At 49.4% G+C, this 25,801-nt stretch overlaps 1 protein-coding gene across 1 annotated transcript in view; it reads left to right on the top strand.

The window, feature by feature from the left end:
• Positions 1-25,801, top strand: part of IGSF3 (immunoglobulin superfamily member 3) — a 92,456-nt gene that overhangs the window by 23,842 nt on the left and 42,813 nt on the right. The window contains exon 2 of the mRNA XM_058824549.1: positions 2,749-3,126. Coding sequence (XP_058680532.1) covers positions 2,749-3,126 — 378 coding nt within the window. The remainder of the gene's footprint in view (positions 1-2,748; positions 3,127-25,801) is intronic.

The raw sequence follows: 25,801 nt of genomic DNA on the forward strand, positions 1-25,801 counted from the left end.
CAGAGCACTTGCTCACTAAGAAATGAAGTTCTCTTCTTAATACTCTGTATCGTGGATATAGCAATTCCCAGAGCTTGCAAAATGCCATACATCATGCAAAAGGTTTGAGCACAGCATGTACTGCTGGATGTCTCCTTCAGGCTGATTGTTTTTCTTCTTTCCTTTCTTGATTAAAATAGTTTTGGAGAAGTACTTCTGCTTCTGGTGTTTGGGATTTTTTTAAAAGTGTTGAAAAGCATTTGTGCCCACCTTTGTTGGAGCAGGAGTTTGCAGCTAGGCACAGGGAACAGCAGTGAGGATGTGCTGCTCCTCTGGAGATCCAGCCTGTTCCTGAGTTCCATCCAACTTCTGAGCCTTGTGTCTCACCTATGGGACAGCAACCTGCTGCAGGCTGTAGCAAAAGCCTGACTGGTTTGTGTTCTATCCGTGCTGGAGCTGGGCAGGACTTTTTCTGCACTGTCTCCTTCTGTCCTTCAGCTTCTTAGGCTCCTGGAACCTGAATGGGAAGCAAGGAGCTCTTTGACTTTTAACTCTCTCACTTTTGGCTGCTGTAGGAAGGTGCAGCGATTCAGTGCAAGGAAAAATAGAGGAGGAGGAATGTAGAAAGCGGGTCTCTTCAGAACCTGGAGCAGGACTCCAGGTTAGAGTTACAGTGAAGGTCCTAAAAACTGTTGGGAAGGGAAGAAGGAAGCCCATGTCCGTGCTGGCTGTGAGGATGGTGAGATTTGACATCTACCAAAAATCTGTGCTGTGGGTCCCCAGGGTTGTGGTCTTCCAGTGAGCTTTGGAAAGTCAGATACCCATCTCTGATAAAATATTTTTTAACTAGATAGCTGGAAAACTCTTATGTAAAAAATCCAGCACTGTGTTAAAAGCCTGATAAAAAAGTTGTGCACTTAGCTGAGAAATACCTGATGGAGTGTTGTGTGTAGAACTTTTAATTCCTACCACTGCATATTTGCCTTGTGGTGCAATTTTAATTGTCATTGCAGGTGGGATATGTGTGTGCTGTAGCAAGGCTATATGTGCATACAGAAATAGGATTATGAGCTGTCTTGAGGTGTGTAATAAAGATCTTGTCCTTCCTGCTGCTCTGAAAACAGTTCACTTCAAAGGCTGTAATATTTGCTTTGTCCTTTGGCCTTTGTGGGGTGAGAGAAGAGGCTGCCTGCACCATAGATGTGTTAGTTGTCTCTAGCTGTATCTGTCCCCAGGATGAAGAGATTGGTACAGCAAACAGTGGGGGAGTGCTCACCTCTGTTGTTCCTCTCCCTGTTTGTTTCAAACGTGCTAGCTTTCCCCGTCCTCCCCTTAAATCACATTATTTCATAAAGAGTAAAAAGAAACATAATTTGGAGCAGCAGCAAGCTGAGCCCAAGTTAATAGTTTGAATTGCACTCCATCTGTTCAGCTGCATGCCCTGATGGATGTGCTGAACCCATTTTTCACAATTTGTTTTAAGCTGCTAAGAACCATCTCTCCTGGCTCCAATCCAGGCTGGCTGTGGTGAAAAACTTGATTTCTGGACATTGATGTTCAGAGGGCAGGATTGAATCAATAAACCCCAGATTCAAGGGCTACCTCTTCACCTGCAGGATGCCGCTTTTTGAAAGCTTAAATTCTTTTCCCGGACTTGAGCGTTGTTATTGAAAATTAGAGAAAGGGGGGGAACCCCCAACACACAGACGCTCAGAGAGGATGAAATTTGCAAACGTGATTATGCAGGACCTGCTTTAAATCGGCTTATTGCTGTTTTATGATGGCAAGCAAGCAGTCACAGAAGCCAGGGTGATTGGCCTTGCCATGTGTGCATGCTGCTGGTAACTCAATAACCGATGAACACCCACCGTGGTCTCCAGACCTCGAGCCTTTGATGTAGCAACAAACAAGATAGATTGCTGTAATTTATCTGGCCCCTGGAGGGCTGTGCTGGTAATGTGCCATGAGCCCAAGGGCCAGCCATCCATAATCTGTGTAAAAATCCGGCGGATCACGGTCGCCGTGCTGCAGGGCCAGCTTTGTTTGGTGCCTTTGCGTGTGCACGGCGCAGGGCACTGGGCCCTGACTCCAGAGCCAGGGGCACTGAGTTTTACTGGAAAGTGCCCCCTCCTTCCATTAACTTTAATTGGGTTTGTTATGTGCTAAATGCACACCTTTCAAATTGGCTTGGGAAGGCAGTGCCAGAAACCTGATATTTCTCTGTGGGTCTTTACAAGTGTAAGAGAGAATGGATAAGGTATGCTGGGTTTGGTGAAAGAGAAGGGGGTTTTGTAGCAGCTGAAGCCTCTGGCAGGTTTGCTGATGGAGGATGAGTGCCTGGGGCATTGGAGTTGGGTGGCCCAGCAGCCAGAGGAGAGGGAGTGTAGCCCCCTGGCGTCTCTCCATGGGGTGATTTGGAAAGTAAAAGTACTGAAAACAAAGACCTGTCACCTTGGTTTCTGATTTGTTACTGCATGGTGCATTGCCCTTTCACACCTGGGTTCTCACCACTTCCAAACAAGGGGCTTGTGTTACCTCAAAGCTGCTTCTTTTGTGGGGTGTTTTTAAAAACACTTCCATTGAGTCAGCAAGAGTTCTGCAGTGTGACTCAGGGGGTGCTGTGCCAGAGCCTGATGTGCCGGAGGTAAACTGGGGTGTGAGGGCTTGCTTTGTCCAGCATGACTACAGAAGGAAGGGCAGGGATATATCTGGGTGTAGGTGTGGGGATTGCCTGCTGGTCAGTAACGCTGGGCTGCTCTCCTCCCACAGGCATGGCACTGGCCCAGCGGCTGGTGACAGTCCAGGAGGGCCCTCTCTACCGCACGGAGGGCTCCCACATCACGCTGTGGTGCAAGGTGAGCGGCTACCAGGGCCCGGCGGAGCAGAACTTCCAGTGGTCCATCTACCTGCCCTCGGCCCCCGAGCGGGAGGTGCAGATCGTCAGCACCGTGGACCCCTCGTTCCCCTACGCCATCTACACGCAGCGCGTGCGCGGCCGCGGCATCTTCGTGGAGCGGCTGCAGGGGGACGCCGTGCTGCTGCACATCACCGAGCTGCAGGAGCGCGACGCCGGCCAGTACGAGTGCCACACGCCCAACACCGACGAGAGGTACTTCGGCAGCTACAGCGCCAAGATGAACCTCGTGGGTAAGCTGTGCTGCTCGCGGCCTGGCTGGGCCTGTGGGGTGGTGCAGTTCCTTTGAGGGGCCCCCTAAGCTGTAGGTTTGCTGGTAGCAGCAGGCAGGCAAGGAGACTCCACACGGCTTCTGAGGGTGCTAATGAGATGAGGGTTTATTGGGGGTCCCACCCTTGGGAGCAGCATGGTTTCTGAGGGGGAGCCTGGGGAGAAAAGGGCCAAGGGGAATCTGGTCTCCCTCACGCAGCTTAATAGGGAGATTCAAAGTGAGTGCGGAATAAGACTTGGGCAGACAGGCAAGGAGACTCCGCACAGCTTCTGAGGGGGCTAATGAGATGAGGATTTATTGGGGGTCCCACCCCCGGGAGCAGCATGGTTTCTGAGGGAGAGAGGGAGAGCCTAGGGAGCAAAGGGCCTAGAGAACATCGTCTTCCTCACAGCTTAACAGGGAGATTCAAAGGGGACATGGAATAAGACTAGGGTAGGCTGGCAAGGAGACTCCACACAGCTTCTGAGGGTGCTAATTAGATGAGGGTTTATTGGGGGTCCCACCTCTGAGAGCAGCAGGGTTTCTGAGGGAGAAGGGGGGAAGGAGGGGAAGAGAGGGAGAGTCTAGGGAGAAAAGGGCCGAGAAGAGTCTGGTCTCCCTCACAATTTAACAGGGAGATTGAAAGTGGGTACAGAGTAAGATTTGGCCCATTGGGATTATATATACATGATACTTTCTGAGGGAGAAGGGGAAGGGAGGGGAAGAGAGGGAGAGCCTAGGGAGAAAAGAGCCAAGAAGAACCTGGCCCAACCTGGTCTCCCTCACAGTTTCACAAGGAGATTCAAAGTGGGCGCAGAACAAGACTTGGGCAGGCAGACAAGGAGTCTCCACACGGCTTCTGAGGGTGCTAATTAGTTGAGGGTTTATTACGGGTCCTACCTCTGAGAGCAGCAGGATTTCTGAGGAAGAAGGGGAAGAGAGGGAGAGCCTAGGGGGAAAGGACCAAAAAGAATCTGGTCTCCCTTCACACAGTTTAACAGGGAGATTCAAAGTGGGCATGGAATAAGATTTGGCCTGTTGGGATTACAGATACATGATACTTTCTGAGGGAGAAGGGGGGAAGAGGAAGGGAGGGAAAGAGAGGGAGAGCCTAGGGAGAAAAGGGCCAAGAAGAATCTGGTCTCCCTCACGCAGTTTAACAGGGAGATTCAAAGTGGGTGCAGAATAAGACTTGGCCCAGTGGGATTACACATCCATGATACTTCAGGGGAGGATCACAGGTTTGGAATAAACTGTACATTTTCAAGGGGTGAGACAGAGCATACCATCAAACTAAAATCTAACTCCACAATGGGGTGTGAGACCCTTCCACCCAATATATGCAGTGTGGTCTGCATAGGCTGTCAGATAAAAATCCTGGGAGGGAGAACAGGAGTGGAGAGCAGGTGGCACAGTGGTGGGAATCGCAGGAAATCACGGTGTAGAGGCACAGGAAATAGTGAGCTTTCTTCACTAATAAGGCCTTTATAAAAATGAGACTCCAGCCAGCACGGCTGGGCAGAGGAACGTTTGAAGCCATGGCTGAAAGCAAAACTGGGGCTGATTTACAGAGCGAGAAAGGGCCAGGGAGTCTGTGTCAGATGGCACAAGTCACAGACCAGAGAGCTGCCTGCCAAAGGTGGTGAAATAACTGAGCAGGGAAAAGAGCAGTAGTAATGAGCAGCACATAAAAGGGAACAGGAGAGATGGTCATCTTCAGGCTCTTACAGCAGTGCTGAGTACATCCTGAAACCACTGAGCAGATTGAGCTGTCTGTAGATGAGTATGCAGAGGCTGGTTTGGGATTTTTTTTTTTTTTTTTTTGGTTTGTGTTAGAAAAATCGAAAACAGGTACTCTTAAAATCTGGAGTATTTCCATGGCACCTCTTTGACTAGATGATTTGACCTTTTCAAGCTTCAGCTTGCTTTCTGTATCTCAAAGCTCAAAGCAGTATTTGAAGTGTCTAACTCAGCTAACAGCAGTCAAATTTAGCTTCCATCCAACTCTTTGGCTGAAAGACCTCTAAAAAAGCTCCTGTACAACACAGACACCCCTCTAGCAAATTCAAGCCCACAGACAGCAAGCAGGCTTGCTTTGCTTTGCAGGGTGTCTGTGAGGCTGCAGCTTGGAAACCACTTTGACATTATCCAGCCCAGGGTGGTGCTGCTGGTTCAGGCTGTGTTGACACAAGAAATCCAGGGTGAAAGGAGCCAGGATATGATTTCAATCACAATAGCCTTCCTTTGGGTTGAGCTTCTTGCCTTGACGTTTTTCCTTCAGAGGTGCCAGCCCAGCCACTGTCCCAGGTGAATCTCCACAGCACAGGTGTAGGTGCTTATTTAGGTGCCTTTTTTTGCCATCTGATGTCCATGAGTGGTTGGGGTGTAGATGCCCGAGTATTCTATTTTTTATTTGTGGGTCTGTAATTTGCTTTAGGTCTCCAGATTTGCAGTTCCCACTGCAGTTTGAACAAGACTGAGTCAGCGCTGCTTTTGTTAAGTCACCTTGGGGAGTGAAACCCATTGAAACCAACACCCACTGAAAAAACGTGCCTGGGGGCAGGGTGGGGTTGGATGGGTTCTGGTGGCTCTGCCAAAGAGCTGGAATTGAGCGCAGTCAGCATATCCAGTGGCGTGGCAGTGGGAAGCTCCTCCTCTGCTCTCCCAAGAGTCTGGGGAGCCAAAGCTGGGTTGATCTGGTTTTGCTCTGTCCTTCCCTTTCCACAGCTACAAACCAGGAAGATCTGGGAGTCTGTAGACACCCATGAACTGTGCTTGGAGGACAGGGGCTTACATGTGTCAGAGATACTCAAGAAAATTGATCTAAAGTAACTTCTAGTGGATTAGTTAAATCACATTATGCCCCTCCATGGATGCTTTTGCTCAGGATTTTGGGCCCTAATTTGGTTTAGCTTAATTCATTTCTGAAAATTCACTTTGGAAATGGCTTAGGGTCACTTGCACTTTGAACATGAGCATCTGTGTACGTTCCCTTCTGTGGGTTAGCCAAACTCTTGACAGAAACTGAATTTTTCAGAGTGCTCTCAGCAATGACCTGTAGACAGAATGCCCTTACAGAGGGCATTCTTTCTGCCTCTCATTCATGGGAAATGGTGACTTCTGACTGACTTCAACTCTGTTGGACCCTGAAGTCCTTCTGGGGAAATGGGCTCTACAGACCTGGGCAGATCATAGGTCCTTTCTATTTTCCTGTCTCAGCTATAGGGGGTTTTCAGGCTGGTTTTGCTTCTGCAGATACTGTGCAAGAAGAGGTACAGAAAAGAGTTACTGTTCTCATTTTCTCAGAAGAAGAACCAAACTTTTTTTTTTCATTCATCCAGTGATGAATTTTTAATTGACTCATTAGATTGAGTGGCTCTTTTCTGGCAGCAGCAAGGCCTGAAGGGAGACAGGTTTGTTAGCATCTCTATTCTCTCCACTTATGTGTGAAGTGGATGGCTTTGAAGCAGTGTTGATTTTAGGCTTGCTGCTCTGGGACCTTGGAATTGTTGTGTCCCATGGTTTGAGGAAGGAGCTGGAGGAGGAGTTTCTCCTCTTTTCCACCTTCATGATGCAGCCCTGTGACAGGGGAGCTGCATGGGACCCTGGTGCAGCAGGACATGGGGCTGCTGTCTGCACTGGGGCATTTCAGCTTGCAGCTGAAATGTGTTCTGCTCCTGCCATCTGAGCATTGGTGAAGGCTGTGTCTCCAGGGCTCTGAGCCTGCTAAAAAACAATCTTGTCAGCTTCAGAGACATGCCAGTTTGGCTTGAAAGTACACTTCTCTCCACCTCGTGAGCAGCAAGCATGGTTAGTTGTCCCTCTGCCATTATTAATGTCACTGTTCCAGATTGCTTTTCCCTCACTGAGACTTTGGTCTAGTACTGCTTTGAGGACCTGATGTCTGTGATGGCCTGGAGTAAGAAGTGCTCCCCAGGCACTCTGTGGGATTCTTATCTGAATTTTAGGCATGCAACACAAGTGCTAATCTCACTGAAGCTAGGAATGAGGCCAGTCATGTGGTTCAAAGGCCTTCTGCCATGCAGCATGTGTATCAAGGCTTAATCTTCTTCACCAGTCTTCAATTGCTTCAAAAACAAGCCTTTCTGTATCCTACTGCTCCTCTTCTCATCCCCCTTTGAGCTGCATCTTTGGGATGATGGAGTCATGCCTGGGCTGTGAGATGTGTTAGGAGAAGAATTTAGGACATCTCAGGTGCTGAGGGAGATGGGGTAAAAAAAAAGGAAAGCTCTTCAGGATGTTGTGGAGCCGTGGCCTTGTGACTGATTTATGAGAAAGGATTAGCCCGTGTACAAAGTCTGCAGCTCTGTTGTTTGCCTCCAGATTTTAGCTCCCTGAGACTGACACAAAACTGTGTCATGCTCTTTTACTCAGGGTGGCAAGAAAATATTTTGGAAGACCTCATGAGTTGTCTGCCACCTGTTTAACACCAAACTCGCTGCCTGAGGTAGATATCCAGGCAATATCTGCCATCAGAAGACAGAAAAGGACAAATCTGGAGAGCAGTCCACCTTTGTTTAAATTAAGCTCATTGTTCTCTGTGTTGATTAGAGAGAGATCCTACATGTTAGACTGGGGCTAGGCACTGTGGCTGTAAACTTGGCTGCTTTTGGAGACTTGTCCTATCAGGCTTCTAAACAACTGATGGGAATTTTGACTTTGTGGATGAATTGGGAAGACACTTGAGTGTGCAGCAGAGTGTGCTGTACAAAATTTAAATTAGGGTAATTGAACTATGGATCTAGGAACAATGCACACAGTTGTGCTGGGGTCCTGCTTGTTGCTGGCTGTGATAAGTATGTACTTTTTTAAGAAGAGACAGCAAAAAATTTGTAGGTGAAGGAAAGCAGCATCCCAGAAGCACAGCATCACCACTGGCAAGACAGCAGTATTTTCCAGGTTACCATTGGAATTATCCCTTTTCTTAACTCTTGAATTATGGGCAGAAGAGGAGGTTTCTGTGCAGTAATTTAGTTGGTGAAGCTGCAGGAGTGCTATGCAAATTGAGGTGGAGGTTTGTGCTTCTCCTGTTGATGGGTAAACTTGTGTTTTGCTGCAGGGTAGAACTGAGCACATGGCAGTTCCTTCAAAGAGCGTGAGTCACTGCAAATTTGTACTCCACTGTATCTCTGCGATGAATTGTTTGTGTGCCTGTACCCTCACTTAGATAACAGTGAAGAGGCCCAGGTCTAACCTCTTCAGAAGTTTCAGACTTTTATCTCAGTGTTTTTTCATCTGTGCTCCCAAAAACGTTGAGATCTTTTTCAGAGTAAGTGATTTGAAGGAAGAAATCAAGCTTTGAGGTTTTTCTTAAACAGGTAGTGATAGAGCGGGAGGAAAGGTTTCAAAGCACTTGAGGAGGTGGCAGGTCTTTTAGTCTTTATTTTGGGGGAAGCAGCTGTACAGCATCAATCCTAAACAAGCTAAAGCAAAAAAATGAAAGGGGATTGGCTGGGAGGAGACGACAGTCCCCACGGTACCACAGGCTGGGAAGAAGCAATGTCAGTGCAGACTTGAGAAACAAGGAGCACTCAAACACAGCTGCCTTTGCAGTGGGCAGGGGCTGCTGTGGAGCTGGTGGTGGTGCCTGCAGGGATGGTCACCAGGACCTGCTTCCTGCCAGGCTTAGGTCCCAGAGCGCAGAGAGGCTTCATGCTGGCTCCGTGCTATTCAGGGGCTGCCCTGTCAGCCTGGTCACTCTTTTGCTCTCTGCTGCTTCTCACTGGTCTCATCCTGCCTGGCTGGGTTGGTGCCTTGGCCTCTGCCCTGTTCTCCTCCTGTGTTACCTGTGATGGCTTCCAGGGGCTCTGTGTGGTTTTTTTGGCTGGTAGCCCCATTGTGGTAGAGTTTCTACACCATGCCAAGCTTGGGAGTGGTGGAGGGCAAGGGCATTGCTGGGTGAAGAGCCATCTGCATCTCTGCCTGACATCACGGCTGGCTGTGGCTCTGCCTCGTGGGGTCTTGTCTCCTAATGTGAGCTGCCCAGGGCGCTTGCAGCTCTCTGCAGAGCAGGACTCAGTCCATGGGCACTCACACCATGCCTTTAGGGGGTTTGTCTTCAGGATGCTCTGTGCCCTGCAGCTGTGGCATGTAACTGTGTGGCCACTTGCAAGCCCATGGCTGGGACAGGGAGGACATGTCTAAGGCGTGTCTGAGAGGCTTGGATGCCGTGGGAGGAAGATTTATGCAGGCCAGACACTTAGCACTGGAAAGAAGGGAGCTGTGTGTGTCTCAGACAAGCCTTCAAGAGAAGAAAGCAGGTCTCTTAATTGAACTTGCCACCAAAAACCTCTGCTGAGAGCGAGAGAGTGTGTAGCAGTTAAGGAAAAAAAAAAAAGAACTTTTATTATCCCGTACCAGCTGCTGCTGCTTGTTGCCAGCAGCTTCTTCCCTTCTCCTTTGTTGAGTGCTGCCATACGTGATCTGTCTGAGCACAGAGCAGAGGGAGAAAGTCACGTCACAGTTTGGGTTTGGGAGAGGACAGTCTGCTCCTGGCAGCCTGGGTGAGAGCAGTCACTTCTCTCCCTGTGGGGCACGTGGATTATTCCTGCTGTCAGCAGGGCTGAGGTGGCTTTGCTTGAGGCACGTGTCCAGGAGAGGGATGGCAGTCTCAGAGACAAGGACCAGGGCTGAAGGTGGCTTTGCTTGAGGCAGGTGTCCAGGAGAGGGATGGCAGTCTCAGAGACAAGGACCTACCAGTTTTGATAGAAGTCTTTGGGGGCTCTTCTTTCTGTGCTGCATTTTTCTTCTTTGTTTTCACCTGAGAGACAGGGAAAAGTGTTTGTCACTGTACTTGAGTGAGCAGCTTGTGTCCTGGGGAGACCAGGCTTTTTGCAGATGAGCAGCAGCAGGGCAAAAGTCGAAATAAGCAGTTCAGCCTGTCCTGGAAGGTTGCAAAGGCTTCATCTCCGGAGGCTTTCAAGACCTGACAGGATCAAGCTCTGAGTGGCCTTGTCTGACCTTATAGCTGACCCTGCTTGGCCCTGTAGCTGCACCACAGACCCCCAAGGTCCCTTCCACCCTGGATTGTCCTGTGATGAGATACTTGACTGCACTGCAGAACGGAACCACTCTTAGGCAGCATTTTGAAGGGTTGGTGCTAAATAAAGGAGTTTGGAGGGTCAGAGCTAAATAATGCCATAACATTGATGATCTCAACCAGGTGAGAACACCAAGGACTATTTTACATCCCCAAATTATATTTTTTTTTCTGGCATATTTTTTATATTTCATATTGTTCTTCTTTCTCTCGTGAGGTTGCAGGAGTTGGTCTCTATTGCTCTGCTCTTTGAAGGTGGAACTTGGAAATCCTAAGCACAGATGTCCTAATCTCCCTTAGTCTGTCTTGGCAGCTTGGCTACCTCCATGAAACATGTGTGTGCCTTATCTGGCCAAGCTGTGTGAGTTAACCAAAGTGAGCTGACGATTGGTGTTGTGCTGTGTGAGTTGCATTCATCTTCGCCTGTTTGGGCTGTGCTTGTTGCAGTAATTAGCTCCCCAGAGGAGCAAAATGTCCTTCACTTTCAAATTACCCTTTAGCTGGCATTAAAAAGGGATTAAAAAAAAAAAAATCAAATGCCTTCTTATAGGTGGCCCTTTGCAGCTAGACACAGGGTATTTTGTTCTTACTGTCCTCCTTTACATGCCTAATTCTCTCTGTAGTAACCTTCACAAAATAATTGACCTATGCTCCTCTGCTTTTTCTTTCTGTTCCTGCTATGGATGGAAAAGAAGTATTTGTCTGTTAATGGGGAGGGAGTGGGGAGGGGTAAACATATTTACCTCTGGCAGCTCCTGTGGCCAGGGCCTGGGGAATTGCACCTGGTTTGAGATGCTGCAGGCATTCAGCCCTGTTATGCTGCCAACTTGCTGTATGTCCCTGGATATGGAGCAATCCATCTCCCTCCCCATTTTCCAGCTGGTAAAATTAGGGATAATAGCACACAAGCCTTTCACAAAGTCTATGCTAAATAATTGTGATGGGCTTTGAGCTCCTCAGATAGCGGGAGTTAAAAACAAAGGCTTATATTTCAGCTCTGCCTGGTAATAATGCTGAATAGGATTCATCTCCTGTCCTGCTTAGTCATTTCTGGTGTCTTGGAAGTGTGGCTGCCTGGGCTCACCCAGTTTTCCCCTGGCAGAAGCTGTGAGGCTGATAGGCACTGCCAGACTGGGGGCCAGTGATGCACAGCACCGTGGGCAGCTACGTGGGAGCCCGGCACAGGCAACCCTGTGCTTGAGTCATGTGCAGTCTGGCACTGAATTCCATGGGCTGGTTATTCCTTGTGCTTCCCAAACCTCTCTTTTGTAGACAGCAGTCAGGTTGGAGCTGATGGCTTATGACAGAAATCTCTGTGCGTGCCCTGGCATAGTGGGACAGGGCTCACTCCTTGTGTGGGTCTTTGTCTCATCCCATGTTACTGTGTTTTCCTGCTAAACACTTCCAGTTATTCCTGTTTTGTTGCAGTATGCCATCTCCTATTCTTTTCTTTCTTATTGTTGTATTACATCACTTCTGTACCTCTGAATGTGCAGGAGGAATGGAACAAATGGTGGGCTGTCTGTGCCTAAAAAAACGGGCAATCCATTGTATCCACTCCTTTGTTTCTTTCTTCAGTTTTTTCTGCCCTGTCCCTCAAAACCTCAAGCAGCTTGGTGGCATGACATGTTTTGTGGGAAGGGCTCTCAGTTGGGGATCTGATTTTATTTTTTTTTTTATGGCATCCACCTACCTATTTCTCAAAAACCTGGCATTAGATGCATTTGGAACGCATCACTGTATTCCATATGTTTTCCCTGTATTGTCCCCTTTGAGGCAGAGGTACTTTTTTTTTAATTTAGCTAGCATGTGGAGAACAATTACAATGAGAATGTGTGTCCTTTTTTGGACATACCTGTACACTTGTGCTGATGCATTGTAAGAAAAAAATGTATTCTTAAAAGCCATTTCTAAAAATGTAAATTAATTCAGCCTCAGGCAATTGCACAGCCCTCTGCTCACAGATCTAGGCTTGTCTTTAAAACGAGCCCTCTTGTTTCCAGACTTTGTACATCTTTCCTTGTCAGGAAGGCAGGTGTGGAACCCTGAATGCTGACTTGCCTTCAGACTGTAAAGAGCTGCAGTGTTTTGCTTGGGTGGCTTTCTGTGCAGTGCCGAGCCTGAATCGTAACATCAAGACAGTCAGCTAAAATGATCTTTGAAAACCAAGCAGCCTTTCCTGAAAAAGCCTCTTTTCTGAAGGCTCTTGAGTCATGCCCTCCAGTCTGCTCTCGAGCCGTGTCTGGCTCCTCTCAGGCGTCCCTCTGGGTGATGGGGATGTGGCACTTGCTTTTTGCTGAGCCCTGAGCCTGCTCAGTGCCAATGAGGCTGCAGGGCTTGGGGTTCTCTGCTGCCCTGAAAGCAATTGCTGAAAACACAACCCTGCTCAGACCATGTCTTTTTCTTTTTGCTTCTCTTGCTGACTCTTCACATGTGCTTTGCCAGTTCCTGGTAAAATGAGGTGTTTGGTAATCATAATTGTTGTGTTTTATAGGATGCCTTTCAGTATGTCCCCCAGAGTAGAGAGATTGGTGACATAAGTTGTGTATACTAGCATAATGTGAGAGAGGTAAAGGATGCAAAGATTTTTAAGTAGGAAAAAAGAATCTTTAGTCCGAGAGCTTGATGCGTTTGAAGACCAGCTCTACCACCAGTGGCTTACTCAGCATCCTAAGTTCAAGCCTGGGGCAAAAGGTTGTGTAATATTGGAAACAGTTTAGTGCTGTCTCCCATCCTGAATTCAACATTTCCTCCTGATGTAGTCTGGGCAGTCCTAATCCCTTTTTTCTCCCCCCAAAAATGATTACTTTTTCACTATATGCACAACTAAGAAAAGCTCCAAAATATAAGAAAAAAATTACTGCACGCAAAAGCAGAGCCAGAAGTAGCTGGGCTGGGTTGGATGAGCAGGTGGTGGAGCCAGCAGGCTGCAAAGTGGGCTGGGCAGAGCCTGGTACCTGCCTCGTACCTCCTGTGCACTCGGCAGCTTTCCAGGGGCTGGAGGGGAGCTCAGGGACACCCATCTCTCCTTCCACCTGCACCTCCCTGCCCGTGCGGGGCACTGAGCAGCCAGCACGGCCCGGTGGCTCCCTGGCATGGGGACCATCTCCCAGTGGCACTGGCAGAGCCTGTTGGCATTTCTGGCAGCCTGTTTGGAGAGGCTCACAGCGTGCAGGTTCTGTGCTCTGTGCCTCCAAAGAGTATCTCAGCGTTGAACGGGAGAGCTGCGGCTGCGAGCGCAGCTGGTAACATATGGCACCCGTCCCCTGCCTTAGCAATTGCTCACTGAACTCTGACAGGGAATACGGTCCCCGTGGCTCCAGCCAGCTGCAGCACTGAGAAATCCTGCAATGGAGCGGCCCCTGATTCCATTACCACCGAAAACTTCGCCTTCCACATTGCCTATTCTTCCTGCTGTGCCTCCCTGGGGAGGTTTTTGCTGTGTTTACTCTTCCTCCCACTCTTCTTTCTTTTCTTTTTTTTTTTTTCTAATTTGTTTTCCCTGGAGAATTGTTTTATTTGTTCTTTAATTCCAGCCCCTCAGACTTGGTTGCTCTGCACTTCTGTCGCTCTGCTGCCCTGAGAGGCAGGGGCAGCTGTCTCTGCTGTTGATGTGATGCTTTCCTTGAGCTCTCTTGGAGAACACGTAGGTCTGGTGATGAACAATGGAGTCTCCACATAGCAGAGGATGAGTGCAGTGCCCATTGCTCAGCTCTGTGCCACAAAATGCTCCCTGTGGTGTGGATCTTGTTGAAAAATTGCAAAACCAACAAAGTCAAACTGGTGGCTGGTGCTCAAGCAAACTGCAGAGCAGCACAAATTTCTCCTAGGAGCATTACCGATCTACATCAGATCTTTTCTGTCATCTCAGATAAGATAGCACTAAACTTGAAATCCTGCTGCTTCTGTCCCACCCCTAGCTCTGATGATTTGGAATCCTTATCTCTAATTAGAGATGTTGCTATTGAGCATGAGGGAGAGAAGGTTTGGGGGAAGGGGCAGATGGGGAGAATCCTTTAGTTTTGAAGCTCCAGAGGGTTTCTGCCCTGCTTTTGCTACCCACAGGAGAGGTGGGAAAGGGAGGGCAATTTTTTGGTGGTTTAGAGTTCCACAGCAGCCCTATCCTCCTCCTCCTTCAGCCCAAAGCCCTGGCAGGACTGGCCTTCCTCCCCTCTCCCTTCAGCTCCAGGTGGTGCAGAGCTTTGCTCTGTGTGCTGAGAAGGAAACCTGACCTGCTCTGGGACACAGCTGCCCCTTGGTGAGGAGGAGTTGGGGAGAGAAATTTTCCATCTTGATTCTGTGTCTGCCCTGTCAGGTTAGCCCCCTAACAGTTTTACAATCTTTATCTGATATAGGTTTAAGAGGATTTCCCTGGGCGCAGTGGGATTATTATAAGTCAGAGAGCAGTCTCCAGCTGATATTCCTTCAGCAAGTATTTATTTTAAGTGGGTTTAACAGTATTTAATTTTAAAAAAAAACAAAACTTTCTGGGTTGTTTTTTTTCATGGGTTCCAAGTAATTTGTTTGTGCTATCAGAAAAGTAGAGCCTGAATAAAATGAAGAAATGTATTATTGCTTTCTGGGCTGGAGGTGGTGGAAGGAAAGCAGCAGCTGGAGGTGGGGAGGATAGAAGATAAAGTAGTAATGTGTTGGGAAAAGTAACATTATTCCATGCAGCACTGATTAGTAGTACTGCCAAACAGCTGTTTATAAATGGGAAATGTAATGGGAAGGGGGGCTGCAAGAAACATGAGAGTGCTGCAGGCACTGCTGGGTCATCATATGAGGAGGGGATGGCTTCTGTCAGCCTTTTAGCTGCCCCCTGGGGTATCAGGGGCTGTGCTGCTGCAGCCCCCAGGAGCATGGGGGGCTGGGGGTGTCCCCTCCACCCTCCCTGGCCCTTGTGGGAGGGTGCTCAGTTGTTTTTGTACATAACATGCTCCCCCCATTGAGGAGTTTTGTGTCACCTTCAGAAAAGAGGAGCATTGGCAACCTTTGGCTTTGGGAAAGCTGTGCCTGTAGGAGAAAAATCTCCTTTCGAGCCACATGTGGGCTGTGTGTTTATCCTCTTCCCCCCTCTGGCAGGCTTTATTGATGGCAGACGGCTCTGGGCCTGGATGTGTGTGCACGCATCCAGAAGTCGTGCTGTCTTACCGAGAGCCGCCTTCTGGCCACCTGCACCCAGGCAGCATCCTAGTCCTTGGAGCATTTCCGAGGATGCTAATGGAATGGGATTAGCCGCCCCACTTGCCCTTGCCATCGACAAGGGATGCTTCTGGAAGAGCCTACAAAGAAAAGCCAGAGCTAACAGGGCAAACCCGAACAAAGGCGCTTTAGAATGCAGAGAGAAGCAAGAGGTGGGGCTGCTCTGCTCCCCATTTGAAGTCAGAATGAGCCTCTGCCTTGAGGGATTGTGGATGATGAGTTGGTGCTAATGGGCTGGATGCCCTTCAGTGTCCCGGCCCAGTTCCTTGACATTGTGGTTCAACGTATTGCACCCTTCAGGGCTTTATTCCTTGCTGCTTGAGAGTTGAAATGATAACTTAGGGCTCTCCAAAGAAATGTAGAGCTAGGGATGCCTGCCCTGGGGAAGTGTGTCATGGCAGGCAGGGTTTTCTGGACAGGAATGCCTCTGTGCTAGGCACAATGTGCTCTGAGCACTTCACTTTCTCAGACCCTGTCGTCCTTCATTTTTAGCTGCCTATTCAAGAGAGCAAGATTTTTATGAAGCCGTTTCTTAGCAAAAGTGTTTCCTGATAGTAACTTGTAATGCCAAACACACTGAGGGGGTGAGAAGGTTTAGAGAGATGGGTTTTCTTTATGGCATTGTGCTGCTGCATGGAAGTGAAGAGATTCAAAAGCAGGTTGCTTAGCAGAGGGTTAATGTCAGGCTCTGTGTCCACTGAAAAATTGCAAAAAAATTGCATCAGCATGCCACAGATGACCACAGGTGCTCTGGCAGTCTGTTGTCACCTTTTGAGCTCTCTCAGGTGTACTGATGCCACCTGTCCCCAGACAGGAGTCCTTGCAGAGCTGCAGGGGATGGCTGTGCCTGATGGGTGGCCCACCTGGCACTGGGGCTGGAAGGGGGAGCACTGGCACAGCAGTGTTTACCTGTGGGGAAGGGAAAGTGGCTGGAGAGGTGGCATTATCAGGGGCATGGGCATAAGTCTCTCATAATTTGGAGAGATTCTGTGCTTTGAAGGAGCTCCTTTGTTGTGGGTGCGGGCTGGAAGGGCTGCCCTGAGAGGGGCAGGTGCTCTGGGGCAGAGTGAAAGGTGTGCTGTGGTCATGGGGGTGCTTCCAGTGTCTTCCCTTCTCAGATCTTAGGAGCACTGCCCATCATCCAAGCAGCTCCTGAGTGTATAAGCATATCCAGAGGAGTGTGCAGGGAAGAGCATCCCTTTGCATGAGAGGTTCCTGCCTCCAAGCAGAGTCCTGGGGTGCAGGGTAAGCTGAGCCAAAGGTGGACCCTTTGTGGGATAGGAGATTATGGCACCCCTTCCCTTAGTGAGGAAAGGGAAGGTTGTGGTCATCCTAGTGCTGGGCAGTGTGAAGGAGAGCAAATGAAGGCATGCAAGGCAGAGAGTGAGTGGGCTGAGGGAGATGGAGGGGTTAAAAACCCAGCAGAAGGTGAGAGGAGATAAGAAAGGCAGCAGGAACAGCAGCACTGGGAAGGCAGGAGGAGGAGAGAGTGTAGAAGTGGCAGGTGGAAGACCTTGGATGGGAGTTTTTGTGCTGTTGAGAGCAGTGGGGTGTGTAGGTTGGCATCTTGGAGGTACTGAAGCAGGGAGAGCTGAAATGGGGATGGCCAGAGAGGGACTGTGGCTGGGGAGAAATGAGTGTCCCTGCTCCCTCCTGCAACGGGAGGAGGCCCCTGAAGTGCCAGAGACATGGGTCCCTGTCCATCTGGCCTCCTGCAGGGCTTTGTGGGACCCTTTCCATGTGTCCTTCGAGTGCCCTAGATGCTGTTTCAGGCTTCTGACTCTGAAGCAGACAATGGGGGTTTCAGTGCTGTCTTCCATCAGGGCTGTCAGGATGCAGTAATTACCTTTGCACTGCTGCCTCCTACCCTTTATTCCTCTCCCTTTGTGACTGGGATGTCAGAGGCAGTGGTGGTGCTTTGAGGAGCTGCTTTTGAAGTGACTTTGTGAGTCACAGGACTGGTGAGCAGTGGGGAGTGAGACGCTGGTGCCCAGCACTCTCAGATCCCTCAGCTCCCGCGTGTCTGTGGCCAGAGCAGTGTGTCCTGTGTGCCCATCCGCAGACACCTCAGATCTCACTTGCTTAGAGAGCCTCTTGGTGAGGGTTTGATGTGGATGGAGGGAAGGGCAGAGGAGGAGCAGGACCCCAGAGGTGTCTGTGCCCCTGTGCTGAGCTGGGCAGCAGTGCTGTGGGTTTGGGTTGTGCCTGTGGGGCCGGGCTGAGCCGGCGCCTGTTGCTGTGAACAGCACAGAGCTGGCTCAGGGTGCTTCAGGGGTGCTGAGCTGCCCCTGGCAGAATTGGGATGAGTTTCTGCAGGCAGCCCTGTCACAGACCATCAGAGCAGCAAGATGGACTTGCTCTCTCCTGTGGTATGTTCGGGCCACAGGGTGCTCTGGTAGGGCTAAGTTCAGCCAGATACCTGTGGGCAGTTTGCACTAATGAGATGTTTTAGATGATACAGGTGCCTCCAGGAGCTACTGTAGAACCCCCCCTCCTCAGATCTCTCGCTGAAAGGCTAGAAGATGCTTTCCATCACTGCTAGAGTGTCATGAGTTGGAGCCAGGCATCACAGTCCCAGCCCTATTACTGGTCCATTGAGCTGATGCCCACAGGGCCACCCATCCTGTCCCTTACTATCTTCTGGTTGAAGTTGACAAGACTGAAATGTGAGTCCTCTCATTGACTGCCAGGACTTAGCACTGCTGTTGAGCACTCAGGGGTGTTGTGTGGAGCAGCAGGACAGCCAGCCAGCCTGTCTGTGAAACCCCTGCACGGCAGCCAGAGCAGAGCCTGATTAAGCTTATGGAACCTGACAAGATCACAGCCCAAGGTGGTATTGCTGGAGGCTGCTTGACTGGAACCGTGTTCCTGTTGCAGCGGCACGAGCATTAGGGACGTGTCACTGGAAGCCTGTCATGACACAAGGCTGGCCCCTGAGTAAGGAGCACGTCTCTCACAGCTGTTCTCCTGCCAGCAGGGTGCAGGAGGAGTCTGCTCCCAAATGGAGCACTGCCTGCATCTGCTTGCAAATGAGGAGCAGTTCCTCCTACTCTGCCATCTTGCCTTGGAATGGACGGTCCCCTGAACATGTAAATGCTGACCAGGGCGTTGCTCTTTTGGGTCTGCAGATACAGCAACCCCTCTTGGCTGGCATGCACCCCCCCAAAATAATGGCTTTGTGACCTGTGAAGGACATCCCCATAGCCCCACTGCTCCATCAATGGCCTGTGTGTTACTTTGACCCCAGATGAGGAGCTGTTGCCCACCTGTCAGGGCATGGCAGTCGGTGCCTGAGGGTGCTGTGTGCTGCCTGCTGTAGGTCTGGGAGCTGGCAGAGCAGGGCCTGCTGCAGGAGCTCTGTGCTCTGCTCACCATCAGCTAAAATAAGCTCTGAAGCGCCGTGCTTCCTGTGGTACAACCTGGGTGGGAGACTACCTGACTCACCGCCTCTGCCTAGCAGCTATTGCAGGGATCTTCGTGCCACTTGTTGTGGATCTGCATGAAGTCAGAGGCTTTTATTTCCTAGCAATCACTATTTCTCACGCAGGCACTGCCCTCAGATTCCTCCTGGTCGGATTTATGCTGGTCTGGGAGAAGCAGCAGCAGCAGCTTCTTAAACAGACCGACTCTTATGCCTTTGTTTCCTTCAGCCCCACAGGGTTAATCTCCTTCTTGGCACCTGATTATTTGCTGCTGCAGGGTGTGTGTTTGAAATTCTCATTTAGCTGGCTTTAATCCCCATCTGGGAGCTGTGTCCAGGTCCCAGGGGCTGGGGGTGGGTTAATACCTGAGCCCCCCTGAGCAGCTCAGTCACCTCTGCCTCTCCCCACAGCTGGTGGCTCTCGGGTGTCCCCGAGGGAGGTATTGCGGTGAATGGACCTCTTCCCAAATGGTTACTAAGCGTTTTGTGTTCCTTTGTGAGGCTGGTGAGCATTGCTGTTGCTGGCTTAGCAACAGGCCTGCTGAGAGGCAGGCATGGAAGCTTGCAGGGCTGCATGGTCAGGTGGGAGATGGAGCTCCCCTTCTGCTCTTGCCATGATCTTCTCTCCTTCACCTCTGAAGCGCATCAGACATTGACACAGCTGGCAAACATCACTATATCCCCACAAGCCACTAGCTTCTCTTACCCTTGTGCAGCTCCAGCTTTTTGCCTGCTATTTCTGAAGGTAGTGGCACCCAGTACTTTTCAAGCCATTGCTCCATCTTGCTGCCTTCTCCTTGCACCCCAGAGATGCCCACAATTATCGTTTCGGTGCTTCTCTGCCACCCGCTTGCCTTGATGCCTGCTCCAGGCTGTCACCCTGCCACAAAGGAGCAGTGTCCTTGCTCCTTTGGCTAAGACCATTCCCAGTGGAGCTCAGGGTGCTCTCTCTCCCAGCCCATGTGCCCTCCCATGGGGAAGCAGCTCTGGTTTCCCTGACTCCTGCCGTGAGTTACCGCTGGTTTTTTAGGATGCCGGGTTTCCTCTCCCGTTGGCTTTCCCCCCTCCAGGTGCTCCTGTCGGTGTGTGATGAGCTGGCACAGCACACAGGAGTGGCTCCCCGGGGTGCTCTCTGGCTGCCACCAGGAGCAGCAGACGGTGACTAAAGCAGAGCCAGCCCTGTGCTCTCTTTGTGCCTCCCGTGCTCCTGTGAAGGGATCGCAGATGGGAACGAACGGGAGCGCTCAGAACAAGTAATCCCTCCCTGCCCCCGGCCCTCTGCCCCCCCTTCCTGCAGACATTAGTTTGATTAAAATTGCATGAGCCCACACACGGGCGTATTTTATTTTATTTTATTTATTTATCTCCTCCTAGTGAGAGACTGGTTTGAGGTCTGCTTTGTGGGAAAGCAGCCAGAGGGATGCTGGGGAATTTGGGGTGGTTTAAAAAACTTTCCCTCTGCGGAGCTCAGGGCTGGCTGCTGTGGGGCTGGTTGTACTGGTGAGACCTGCTTTTCCTGTGGGATGCTAAACTCAGGCACCTTCTTCCCAGCAGAGCCTGAGGTCCTTGCTGGTGGTGCCTGGGTGTGTGCTGGGCAGGCAGGAGCCCCTTCCAGCACTGCTGGAAGGGTGCAGTAGGATTGCTCCAGCCAAACTTCACCCAAGGCTTGCCACGTTACTGAGGGCATCTCCATGGCTGAGGGTGGGTGTAAAGAGCCAGTGTGAAACATAGGGATTAACTGACAGGATAGGTAAAACAAAAATAGATGCATTCTCTTTCAGCCAGGTTTGTGCACCCAGCTTGGCCACACGTAAAGTCTACATTGCCATTTGAAGCAGCTTTCTGTCTCCTCTAGAAATGGACAGAAGGCATGAAGAGTTAGATGACACTGTTTTGCAGCCCTGTTCCAATCTGTAAATGCAGTCTTTTTGCCAATGCTATGGCAGTGCTATGTCAAAACTCCTTGGTGGGCATTAATAGTATAGGCTGTCTTACTGCCTCACCCAGGGGCATGTATGGTTCAGCTTTTGCATGTTTTCTCCCATTTTGGAAAAGAAAGATGCTATTTTCTTCCCTTCAGGAGAGTTTACTTTTAATGAAATGCTGCAAAGTGGAGTATGACTCCTGTGAGGGCTCTTTTACACTCCAGGAGTGGTTTCCTTGTCTGTATCTTTGTCCTGCCTTCTGCATTTTTCCCCAGGCAGGGCAGTGAGTGAAAGGGGCCAGCAGCTCCCAAATGCTTATCCCAGGGCATTGTGAGCTGCCTGGAGGTTTCATCTTTTCTTCTCAGACACCACTGTGCAGCACAGGGCTCTGGGGAGATGGTCTGGGATAGCTGGTGTCCCAGCTGGCTGCTCAGCCCTGAAGTCCTCAAGCTCAGCGAACACCATGCACTTCTACAAGGTGGAAATGCAGTGGGAGCTGTATGTTCCCAGCAGGAGACGGCTTGGATGAAATGGTGTGTAGTGTCTGAAATAGTAGTGCAAGACTCTGATGGTGCTCTGTGCAAGGGGTTCAGAACCCCAGGAGTTCCTGCCCCTCTAAGGTAAGAAGAGCCCCACACAGCCCTTGCCATAATCTGGTGCAGGATGTGGCTGTCACCTGGTGTCCCCTGGTGTGGAGTGCCTTCAGTGACACCCCCATGTCTGCCTTCCTTTAGGAGGAGCGGCCCCTCTGTTGGGCAGTGGGACCCTACAAGAGTCCCTGGCAATGCCACAGGTCTCACCAATGCTGCAGGATGCATCAACTCCCAGGTTTGATGGGAGTGTCACCTGCAGGACAATTCCCTGGGTGTCTTGGGAGTGTGGCTGCTTGCCTTCCCCATGGACCGGAAATCTTTGCTGGCTGGTAGGGGTTAGCATAACAAAGCGTCAGGTGAGAGGGAGCATTGAATTTCAATAAACCAGCAACTGGGGAATGAAATCTCCTTGCTTCTAATTGGAGCCCAGCATCCCTCTTGCTTACCTTGGAGCAAATCTGCTGTAATGCATAGGAAACAGCTCAGCAACTGCAGCTCTGGCTGTCAGCGAGGTGCAGCCTGAGGTTTATTAAAGACCTGCAGAGGTCTGTAAAACAAATTTATGATCTTCTTGGGCTTAGTCATTGCAAGTTAAATATTTGAATAGGTAGGGGCAAGCATTTTGCTGAAATTGGATGATCCCTTTCATATTTATGTTTGGTTACGCTTGCTCCGCGTGCATTTGGATGCTTGGCCAGGGGCGGAGAGGGAGGTGAGGGATGAAAGGGACTTAGTACAGAGAGGGGAAAACAGGAGCAGGGAGTGATTAGAATGGAGAAGAAAGCAAAGGAAAGTACTGAAGGTTAAAAATAATAACAATTAGGCTGGGGGGAACCAAGAAGAGGCAGCAAAATAAATCGGGGCCTTTGAAGAAAAAAGGGGATAGACAGTGAAGCCTTTTATTAAAATCTAAATGGCTGACTCTGAAGATAAATGAGGTTGTGAAGAAACAATTGAAATAATAAAAAGTGGAAGACAGGAAGGAGGGAAATATTTAAAAGGAAAATGAGAGGTTTTCACAGGTGTGTGCGATTGAGCATGTCAGCAGAGATGCTCTGTAATCTGCTCTGATAATGTGACAGCCACTGGGGGCTTTGGGAAAACAAACACAGCCCAAACCTTGCAATTATTTTCCCAGTGAGGTGAAGTTTCCTGAGTGTGTACAGCTGATGGTGTCCTCCTTTTGTGTATCTCTGGGGCTGCAGGTTACAATCCAGCCTTTCCTTCTGGGATGTGTCAGGAGCTGCTGCATGGACAGAAAGCAAAGCCTCTCCCAGGGCCCTGCTGGCTTTTGTTCCAGATGCAGGGAGGCTGGAGAGGCAGTGATTCAGTGCTTGCCTGGGGTTGCACAGCCATTTGATCACACCTTGGGAAAATCCTGCCATTTTCCACCCAGAAGTGTTGTGCTGCAGAGGACTGTCTGCCCTGTTTTGGTCGGTTTTGCTGTGTCAGTGGAAGTGGTCGGTGATTTTGGGAAAGAAGGAAAGGAAGGTTGTGTAGTGTCTAAAAGGATAGTAAGGTTTTAGCAGTGCAGGACCCTGATGGATGCTCTTCTGTTTGCTGAGGAGGAGCCAACCTCCTGTTGGGCTACTGAGAGGATTTGTAAGGCGGTCACCTGGTTTTGTGTAGGTCCTTGGCACTGTGGGAGGTTTCTTGGCTAGGTAGGACATGGCTGTGATGGATGAAGATGGCACACTTTGCTCTGGGGAGGTGTGATGTTGTTTGCATTTCTGAGAGGTCAAGTCTGACCCAAGGACAGGCAGGTGGAGGAATGTGATTGCTCCAAACCAGGCTGGGGTCTCCAGTGCTGCCCATCTCCATGAGCAGCTGTGCACTGCAAAATGGGGAAGGACTGAGTTTGTTGACCTTGCTTTTCCTCCTTTCCCAGTAGAGCAATTTTTTAAGCTGTGCCTGACTCCCAGCAGGGACAGTCCTGCTGCCATCCACCAGCCATGCATGCATCAGTCCTTCTGTGGAAATAACATTTCCAGGAGGGAGCCAGTGTTTCCATAGTTCCGTGGAAAGCCCTGTCTCAAAATCTCTCTGAGCAGTGTATTGGTCTGCACCTAGGGCAAAACCACAGCAGTCACCACCAGCTGTAGAGGTGGAAAACAGATACATGACTCTTTTCCTTAAAGGAAAAATGTTGAATCACAGGGACCTAAGAGCTTAAAATAAATGCAGGGGAAAAGAGGTAGGAGGAGACTGGTGGAGGTGAAACTCAGCAAGCCAGTGTTGGAGCCCCTGTTAGGCTGCACATCCACCCACTCTGTCTCTGTTCCTGTGTGCAGGCTGAACATGACACATTTCTCTCTTACCCACTCTCAGCCTGTTTCCACAGGCAAACAGCTCGTGGGCCATAGGAAATAGTTCCCAAGCCAGGTTTACCCAGAGCCAGTGGAAGGCTGTGCTCTCAGTGTGGTGGTGTGCACCTCAGCAGCTCTGTGGATAAAGGAGGGGCATTTGCCAGCCTCCTAGGAATTTAATCTTTACCTTTTTCTCATATTGCTTCTTAGTACTCTTGGGGGCTGAATTTGCAGTGGTGGCATGATAGGAATTGGCTTTTCTTTTGCCATGTGTGAGGTTGTGAGTTTTGCACTCTGCCTGTGTATCTTTTCCACGGTCTCGCTACCCCCACCCCTTTGTGGATACCCTTAAATTCCTGAAATTATCAAGGTGAACTGCATGGATTAAAGTCTGCTACAAATACCTCTTTTAACAGCAAGGATAAGAGGCCGCATTAGTTTAACTGAAATCACTTTGTGTGGAATTCTCTGGCATAAACCAGACCTTAATAGATCCAGAATGTCTGAGGATGATCGAGTACTCAAATAAACTTGCAATGAATTTTATGGGAAAATAGCTTTCTGTCTCTTTTATGTTGTGGTTTTTGTTTGTTTTTTTTTTTTTTTTTTGGTGATGGCTAGAAGAATGAACATTTTTCTTAAACAAGGATGATTGTTTTTGTTTTTTTTTAATCCCTTCCCTGCTTATTTTGGGGCAGCAGTGTTCAATGTTGCTGTATAGTTAGTTTTGGAGTTGCTGTGTAGCTGTTTGGAATCTCAGGTGTGACCACCTCTGCTAACAGGCCACAGGTAAGAGAGCATTTCCCAAGGAATTTCTTTCCCAAGTGTGCCTGTTAATGGGAGCTCTAAGAGTCTGACTGGAGCTCCCTTCCCTCATGTATTGATTTCCCCACTCTCCCCTCTGTGCTGTCATGGTTCCACTAGTTCTTCAGTCACCCTTGAGTTTGCCAGGGCACAGGAGACTTGAATACCTAATGTGCTCAAGCAAAGCTTTTAGAACACAAAAAAACTCCACCAGAATAATTATGTGGAAAAGAAGAAAAAACCTTCATACCATTTTAATGTAACAGAAGAAAAGGAACAGTCTAAAGCTCTTCCCTTCCTTTTTGAAGGCTGTGTTTATAAGAATTTAGCTGTGATCTGAAATATGATAGCCTTTAAAACTCTCCTGCTTTGTTACAGGGAACAAAACAGTGATAAGCAAGAAGGGATGATGTATCCTAGCTATGCCACAAAACAAGGCTCTTGAGTCTACCTTCAGTGGGTTCTTTTGTTTGAGTAGTCCCTTGTTTTAGACAGGATAGAATGCTGATACCAGTGCCAACTTCGGAGACTTTTATAAAAGAAAGAAGAATAAATGTGGGCAGAAGAACTACTGAAGTTTGGTTTCCTGTGGGTTTTGCTGCCTGGTTGAATTGCTCAGTATCTAAAAAAGTGCAATCACTGCTTTCCCCTGATTGCCATAGTGCCATGGTTATTTTCCAGGTGACTTCTTTGGTGTCTAAAGGTTGACCAAACATTTAATTGTTTTCCATATTAGTATGTGGTGGGTATCTCTTCTGCTTCTCCAGTTATTTAATGCAATCTGCAAAACTTACTCTTGAACTGCTGTCTTCCCTCTCATTTTGAGAACTTTAGCCATTCTCAAAGTAGTGGCCACTTGCAGAAGTTAGGTGGGAGGCAGGTGCAAACACTGCACTGCCAGGTGGTGCTGCCTCCTCTGGAAGCCTAAATATCTGTAGGAAGAGGTCAACCTGAGAACATTTACCCGCCAGAGGCTGGTAAAAAGGTGAATATGAAAAAGATACTGTCCAAGAGTGTTGCAGTGCTGAGAAGCCCCTCCTGAAGACTCTTGTCAAAAGGATTACCTTAGGATTGCTCCTTCATTTTCCTTTCATAGCAGCCCAGCACATTTAGAGAGTCCTCTTTCTGTAACTGCTTAGAGCTTCCCTCGCCCTCCTCCTGCTCCGGAGTCATTTGAGGCTGATGTGAGTTGGTGGTGTTTCCCTTATGCTGTGCTTTCCTCCATCTGCTGAGCTGACAGCCACCAGCACAGTGTCTGCTGCTGCTCCCAGGCTTTTCCCTCTGGGTATCTCAGCCAGTCAAACTCCAGAGCCTCCCTCTGCCCAGGGCATTCCTGGGGAGCAG

This window comes from Ammospiza caudacuta, chromosome 2 (assembly GCF_027887145.1).
Source record: "Ammospiza caudacuta isolate bAmmCau1 chromosome 2, bAmmCau1.pri, whole genome shotgun sequence".
Lineage (NCBI taxonomy): Eukaryota > Metazoa > Chordata > Aves > Passeriformes > Passerellidae > Ammospiza > Ammospiza caudacuta.